Raw genomic sequence first — 8,463 nt, 5'->3', positions numbered from 1 at the left:
TGCATAAACAGGGATTAACTCCAAATGCAGCTGAAAATTCAGAAACTGAAAAGGTGCACACAGAATGTTCTTAATTTCACCTAGTTCCAAGCTGTGGATAAACATGGCATTCGAAGTTTCAAATTCTAGGTCACAATGAAGATGCAGCTCTGAAAAGCATCCACTGGATTTAGAATGTGTCAGAAGTGTCAAGTGGCACCTTCCCCTCCGCTCCTCTCTGCCTCTGGGCAGACAGCGTAGGGAGGTCCCTTGACAACAGGGCCTGGTGGTTGCCCCTGACCAATACCGCCCCCTTTAAGTCAGCGAGGACCATGTTGGCAGAAATGACATCACCCAAGAGCAGGTAAAGTTTGAGACCGTCTTCCATTTTCCTTCCCTTTTTCAGATCTGTTCTCAGGGCGTCTGCCATTTCCACAGAGGGTGACAGGGATGTGGGTCAGGTGGCTGCTGTGTGTGGAGCTGGCCACCGCGCCCAAGGCTGGCTGCCAAGGAGACCCCGGGGGTGGGGGGTGGGGGAGGATAGGATGAAGGGGGGGAGCTCTTCCGGCCAGACTTCTGAGAAGGACGGCCGTGGTGAAGCTTAGAAATGTCATCACAGTGTGAAATGGCACAAAAGCCACCCAAATTGAAAAGTGTCCTATTACAAGCTTAAACACATAATTACTGTGTGTCTGAGAAGATTGCATATTGTATCCTCTTTCAGGAAACAAACTGCTGCTGGCAGGATGCCACCGGTTACAGATTTTTATGTTCCTGTTCTCCAGACATAAATATTAACCAAGGGTGGATTTACAGATACTTGTTAAAATGGGTGAATTTTACAGCCACTTGCTAATATCCACCACTTGTGCAAGATGAATGTCTGAGTTACAAAACAAGCAATTCGCTGCCTTTTGTTTGTCTACTTATTCACTTTTTTTTTGTGCTGTTAAGAAAACATCCAACCCTTTGGTGCTATGTAGTGAGAGAATGACCACGGGCGCTTTGTCCTTGGAAGTTGAAAGCATGATGATGAGCTTACACTTATTTGCCATGGCATGGTACAGGCTTCGATAATGCACTTGCATTTGGAAAGACTAGACCTACACAGAAAGGAAATGACGGGCCTCGATGGAGGAAAACCTAAGCGTTAGGTATGACAGTATGATCACTGCAGCAGCAAAGACCCAGGACTAGTCTAGCAGCTTCAGCTTTGACACTGCAGTGAAGATGCATCTTCACTTTTGTTTAGGGTAATAGTGAGCATTGTGAACTTCCGGATGCCTAGGAAAGAAGGGATGCTTATTCCTTCTGAACTGCTTCAGGATCTTCCATAACTGAGTGGTCCCGATGGTTGACCTGTACACTGGTTAAGAGTTCTTGGACACAGGTGGGCTGTTTATGGGTAACTGGGATGCTGCAAAGTTCCCAGAAAACACACCTCATCAACTGGGTAATATGTGTTAAAAGGCCGAGCCTGTGATGGCATTCAGCTGCTTCATTAGCCCTTCCAAACTTGCCATTTGTTCACTCAAATCATCCTGTTCATATACCTACGGAAAGAATGAGAACAAAGAGTTAGTAAGGTGAATATCGATGAACTCCTTTTACGAAGGCAGTGGCCACGTCTCGTTGGTTTACTCTGTATTATGAGGCATGACACGGTGGCCCGTAGCCACAGCAAGAGGCTGCGCTCAGAATATGATCATTGAATGAAGAGGCCGGCAAGAAAAGAGGTGGCGATGAGAGGAGTGGCTGCAAAACGTTTCACTAACTTCACTAACTGTGTGTTGAGGAAAAAGCATTAGAGTTAAAAAAAAAAAAAGTATTTCACATCAAGTTCTACTAGTCTAGCTGTATAGTCTCTGATAAGTCAGTGACACTTGATACACAGTTCTCAGCTATAAAATGATGACCGTGGGATCCCTGGGTGGCGCAGTGGTTTGGCGCCTGCCTTTGGCCCAGGGCGCGATCCTGGAGACCCGGGATCGAATCCCACGTCAGGCTCCCTGCATGGAGCCTGCTTCTCCCTCTGCCTGTGTCTCTGCCTCTCTCTCTCACTGTGTGCCTATCATAAAAAAAAAAAAAAAATGATGACTGTCTCTAACCCATAGGCTATTCTGAGCATCTCGTGGAACGTTTAGTGACAATCATAGTGGCCATCACGTGGTGCATATTCAGCACCTTACTCCTGTCCCTTCCTGTAGGTCACCCAGCAGGATATGAACAGAAGGTACATCAATATGTTTCTTTTCTTCATAACTCAGCATAGGGACATTTTTTTTTCAGAGTTTGATGGGCTTTGCCTTGAGCGATGAGAGGTCTGAGGATTATGACTCTAGCTTGTGTGTGGAAACAAAATTCTCATCCCAAACCAGAGTTGGCTGTGTGCACGGTCGTAAATGCCATCGTACAGCACGATTTAATTGGTGGGTAAAACGAAGGAGTCTTAGTGAACGTATTCTCTATAACTCTTACCCCTTGGGAGCCACTGCAATCAGGTCATTAGTAATACGGGATCATTAGTTATCACAGATACTCTCATTGTTGGCCTCAGGAATCCCGATTCAGTTAAGTGTGAGGTGGTTAGAGTCTCTCTTTTTAGCTTCTCAAGTATTTCTTTTTAAAGCTTGCCAAGTATTATATTTTTAAGATTTTTAAAAAATTTACTTGAGAGAGAGAAAGAGCAAGCACAAGCAAAGGTAAGGGGGTGGGGGAGACAGAGAAGCAGACTCCCCACTGAGCAGGGAGCCCGACGCGGGGCTCGACCCCAGGACCCTGGATCATGACCCAAGCTGAAGGCAGACACTTACCAGACCGTCACCCAGGCAGCTCCCCGCCCCCTAGTAATTTTGAGGACTAGCCAGCGGGGGTAATAAGGCTGTGGTATTGATTTGAATCCCACTTTTATATACTTGCTCTTTTTCTATCTGTTCATGTGTCAAATGGGAATAACAAACTTGCCTCACTGGGTAGCTGGGAGGATTCAATGGGTCATTGTTGGTGGGTATTACCTGCTCGGTAAATATTAGGGGCTTTCTTGTTTGTTTCTTTTCTCAAAGTACACTTTATTTTGACGAATGCAGACCTGCCCTGATTGATTATTCTTGGCCATTCATTGGATTAAATTATCGAGACCATGAGGCCTGAGTCATGATTTCTAGCTCTGTGTAGGACAGAAAGCATTATTCACCACCTGGTCAGAATGTGTCCCTAACTCTGCCCAATAAACACCAGTGATCCCAAGAGCACACTGCTGGAGACTACATGGGGGATGGGCACTAACCCAGGAAACAGTTCAAAATGCATGGCATTAAGTGTGTTGAAGAGGGTACCTTCTTACAGAAGTCTCAGCGTACCAAGGACTGGCTGGGTCGTATACCGCATACTCTCCGGAGCTTAAGGGAGATTGAAAAGTAGCCAAGTTGGCTCAAAAAACTGGTCTACATACTAAGAGGGAGGTTGATGGGAGGTGATTACTCATTTCCTAAAAGGTTATCTGGATTGTATTTTTCTTGAATTATCCGGATACCATTGTCCAACATAGCAACCCCCAGCAACATGTAGCTACTGGATTTTTGAAATGCGATTAGTCTGAATTAAAATGTGTTGGGGATCCCTGGGTGGCTCAGAGGTTTAGCACCGCCTTTGGCCCAGGGCGTGATCCTGGAGACCCAGGATCGAATCCCACATCGGGCTCCCTGCATGGAGCCTGCTTCTCCCTCTGCCTGTGTCTCTGCCTCTCTCTCTATCTCTCTCTTTCTCTGTGTGTATCTCATGCATAAATAAATAAAATCTTTAAAAAAATGTGTTATACATATAAAATACACACTGGAGTCTGAGCACTTAGTACAAAATATGTAAAATATCTTTTTGACAATTTCTTTGGATTTATTGCATGTTGAAATGACATTTTGGAAATATTGGGCTAGGCGAAGGATAGAATTAAAATTAATCTCATTTCTTTTTACATCTTTTAATGTGGCTTCTAAGAAATTTAAAATTACATATGTAGTTTACATTACATTTCTATAGGACAGTGCTGATCTAGTTTATTGGCCCTAGTCCTGTATATCCTTGAATGCATAATCTTACTACTTTTCATATTAGAGCTTCGGCTGCCACTCTTTAGAATCAACCTTAAACGCAGATATGGGCCACCTGACATAATTCCTTATGAGACAAGATACGTTACATAAATTTAGGACTTTGACCTGACTTGAGACATGGCCAAGACCCTGAGACTAAACAAATATCGCACTAAACAGCCAACTCCTCACAGAGTAGCACAATCGATTACTATAAATTTGAAATCTTTTTAAAGTAAATGAAAAGTATATTAGTCATATAACATGCTTCTGCCACACATTCACACACATACACATATCAGGATTCCTTGGTTTCCATGTAGTTGGAATCTCTTATCACTTACAGTACTAACATGATAAAGTCAAGAAAAAGTTTACTGTTCATTCAAATGAAATGATCCTAACTTGTTTTTCTCATCGTTTTTTTCCCCTTCCACCATAATTTTTCAAGGTATATGATATGGTAGTTCCTTGTTCTCCTTTTAAATGCCTTCTCTTGAAGTATACTCAGAAACACTCTAGAGTTCTCTAAATCTCCACCTTTAGGCAACATCTTTTCAAATCTCCTTCATAATGTATTTTTGGGAGAACTGTTTTGCTTTCTCAAAATTTAGAATTTTTTGGTCTCCATTGATTTTCAGAGTTTTCTAATGTGATCACTTTTGAGCTACTTCCTTTAGTTAGCAAACATTTTCTCTCAAATAACTACATTTTCTCATTTTCAACATATGTCAGTTCCTTCTCTTTCTTCTTCTTAAGCTCCTTGCTTCATTTCTTCATTTTGTATTTTCTTCTTTGCAATTCTATATTTCTAGGCTATCATATGATTTTAAAAGTCACATATCTGATAACTTCAGAAAAGTCTTCAGAGTATAGCTTTTTGTTATTATTATTTTTTATTTTAAAGTATCATCATACATGTAGTTAAATGGCAAGGCATTTCAACCCACTGGAAGTTAATATACATATATACATCTATAGACATATATAGGTGTGCAAGGATGTAAAGTCACACATTCTATAGTCACCTGCTTGTATTTTTAAGATTGATTTCTAAGTACAGCAGTAGTCACTGCTTCACCTGACACAGCATAAATTTCAAGGATAGCCTTACATTGGCTGGATCCTCTGTTGCTTTGTGGCTCTCTTCGGATACTTCAGGGGCTGTTGGCACAGATACAGGGAGCAAAGGAGATCTGGCCTTTCCAGCCAACCCAAGAGAGGCTGTTTTAACATGAGTCTTGGGAAGAGTAGGCCCTGAAATAGAAAACACAGAGTGATGAAAGTAATGTATAAAACATTCTGGGGAACAATCTCTCAAGCATGTAAGCCAACTCTAGTGGGTTGGCATTGATTTTAGGTTATTGTTCATTCTGCAGTATAGAGATGAATTATGACACAATGAATGGGCTCATTTTATTTCTATTGAACAGAAGACAAATTCTGATTAGGCCTCTACAGATGAAGCTCCACCAGTCATACGTAATTTCAAGTGGATTCCAAATCATCCTATGAAAGGTTGCCTGGGAGCTCCGGACTGTTCATCACGCCCTACAAAGTGTCAGTAGAACTCATTTGGTGCCAGTCTCAGCTTTGGGGCAAAAAGACTTGTGCTAGCTTGCCTAAATAAAGTCTAAACTGTTTAACAGTACCAAGGAATATTTGTGCAATTAAAAGAGATGGTCACTCTTGGTCTAACAAATGACTACTAGATGTTATAGTAAAAGAAAGTCCTTCATGGCTCAACCAATAGAATCTCATTATTAATTCTCTTTTGGGAAAAAAAAAAGATATTATGCTGTCCCGATCAGTATTGCTTCTCTCAATAAAATCAAATCATTTGTGGGAACTGCTGAGTTTCTACTAGATGACATTTCTGTCTGTTATAAACAATGGTTACCTTTTCTTTTTGGATCTGAAATTTGTCTTATAAATCCTGCTTAGCTTGTAGCGTAATATAATTTGTCCTTATAGCCTAAAATAAAACCTTTATGAAGGCTTGTTGAATCAGCTAGTATACCTCGCATACCTAAGGACTTCGTCATTCTTAGCTGTCAAAACCTCAGCACAGAGGGTATTGAATAATCAGAGAGGGAGACAAACCATAAGAGACTCTTAATCATAGGAAACAAACTGAGGGGTGCTGGAGGGGAGGAAGTGAGGCGACGGGGTAACTGGCTAATGGACATTAAAGAGGGCATGTGTTGTAATGACCACTAGGTATTTATATAAGATTGATGAATCACTGTCCTCTACCTCTGAAACCAATAATACATTATATGTTAATTAATTAAACAAATAAAATAAAATATTTTAAAAAAGGACAGGAAGATGTTTCCCTGAGTTCTCTTGTATCATCAACAATGACATTTGAGTTCTAATGATCCTAATGATCTACTAATATATATTTTGAGGAAAAATGTTTTGTTATGATCATACTTTGGTTAAACTTTGGTAAACATAATTCTATTTAATAAAACTCAGAGGTTATTATACCATCAAAGAAATTGTGGGCATTTGCCTATTGGGAAAAAGTAATGCAAACAGTCTAAAGAGGCCAGCAATTGGGTATATGCTAGGCAAAATAATAATGAATCATAACAAAGCACCTTTTCTCATACTTTCATATTTATATGGCCTAGTGTGAATTCCTTCATATTTCCAGTCTTTCATTCTTAAATTTCAGAGATCAAAAGTTTGCATTTGGGGCAGCCTGGGTGGCTCAGCAGTTTAGTACTGCCTTTGGCCCAGGGTGTGATCCTGGAGACCTGGGATCGAGTCCTGTATCGGGCTCCCTGCATGGAGCCTGTTTCTCCCTCTGCCTGTGTCTCTGCCTCTCTCTCTCTCTCTCTCTCTGTGTGTGTGTGTGTGTGTGTGTGTCTCTCATGAATATATAAATAAAATTAAAAAAAAAAACAGTTTGCATTTGGAGTGATTTATCACTAGAGGATATCTTAAGTTTTTGGTAGCTCAGATGAAGGTATAGAAACAGGAGGAATGTCAATCATTTTCTTTGAGAGAGGAAATTTACTGAGTGTCTACTAAGCTACAGACCTATGCTAAGTACTTTAAGTCATTTTAGGTAAAACAAAACAAAATGAAACAAACAAAAAAAACAAAAAACAAAAAACATAGTGGGGAAGAATTTGGGATTCGTCAGTCCAGTCTACATTCAGATCCTGGAAAGCTCTACTATGTACTAGCCATGCAATCCATTGGTCAACTGACTTAACTTCCCTTGGCCTGTTTCTTCTTCTGTAAAATGGGAATGATACTTTGTGAGGATTAAAATAAGATTATGTAATTAAAGTGCCTGATCTCTGTAATTTGTGCAAAGAGGGCAAGCTATTATCAATATTTAACTGTCAAAACAATACGTGAATTTTCAGGTCACATATGAGGATGCTAAACTGAAGAAGAAATGAAGTACCTTACCCAAGCTCACGCATTTAGAAAAGGGCAGGTGTGTAAGGGTGTGTACCAAGATTTGGCTAACTCCACTGAGCACAGCAAGGCTTTAGCATGAATGTGTTGATCTAGCCCATCCAATTTAAGTGAGCTCTTTGAAGAAGCAATGTATAAGAACAGAGAGTCTAGTTCAAAGACTGTAAGTAACTTGGGAGTAAAAACTATTTATTGTGTTTTCTCATGGTTGAATTGGCTTTTAACATAAAGGGGAAAACAACATTCAATAAACTCTGGTATTGATTTAAACTACGTTTATTACAATGTTAATGAAATATATACAAACATAACACATGGCATAGCTTTTACAAACTTGTAGTTCTTATACTATGCTAAAACCCGAAACATATTTAAAGTTAAATAGCAAAGTCCTGTAGAAATAGCACAATTTGAATTAACGTCATTAATTTAATATGATGAATGAGTTGGTTTGGGTAAAACAAAACAGCCATTTAAATGTGGTACTGGGGATCCCTGGGTGGTGCAGCGGTTTGGCGCCTGCTTTGGCCCAGGGCGCGATCCTGGAGACCCGGGATCGAATCCCACGTCAGGCTCCCGGTGCATGGAGCCTGCTTCTCCCTCTACCTGTGTCTCTGCCTCTCTCTCTCTCTGTGTGACTATCATACAAAAAAAAATAAATAAGTAAATAAATAAAAAATTGACTGTTTTTTAACATGACTGACTGTTATGGCATAAGTCCCTTGGGTTTGTCTCATATGCTCAGGTTAAGACTACCAGTTTCCTCTGGTTGAACAAGAGGCAAACCTTTCTTCTGGAGAATGTGGTGCCAGCTTGTCGCCATCGGATATAAACAAACTCTTGGTATATTAAGTCTACCCCTATCATTTTCTCTTTAGCTTCTGACTATAAATGCAATGTTCCTGGAGCCAACTTAGTTCTAAACTCAAATACAAAGGCAGGAACTAAAACC

General features: G+C 40.5%; 1 protein-coding gene across 1 annotated transcript in view; it reads right to left on the bottom strand.

Annotated features, from left to right (window-relative positions):
- Positions 1-1,442: 1,442 nt before the first annotated feature.
- The window catches only part of LOC129495456 (netrin receptor DCC-like), a 735,527-nt gene continuing 728,506 nt past the window's right edge, over positions 1,443-8,463 (bottom strand). The window contains exons 29-30 of the mRNA XM_055302992.1: positions 5,182-5,324; positions 1,443-1,532 (exon numbers count right to left, since the gene is read on the bottom strand). Of these exons, the coding sequence (XP_055158967.1) occupies positions 1,443-1,532; positions 5,182-5,324 (233 nt within the window). The remainder of the gene's footprint in view (positions 1,533-5,181; positions 5,325-8,463) is intronic.

This window comes from Nyctereutes procyonoides, unplaced genomic scaffold (genome assembly GCF_905146905.1).
Source record: "Nyctereutes procyonoides isolate TBG_1078 unplaced genomic scaffold, NYPRO_anot_genome, whole genome shotgun sequence".
Taxonomy (NCBI): domain Eukaryota; kingdom Metazoa; phylum Chordata; class Mammalia; order Carnivora; family Canidae; genus Nyctereutes; species Nyctereutes procyonoides.
This window is presented reverse-complemented; position numbering and strand designations above follow the sequence as displayed.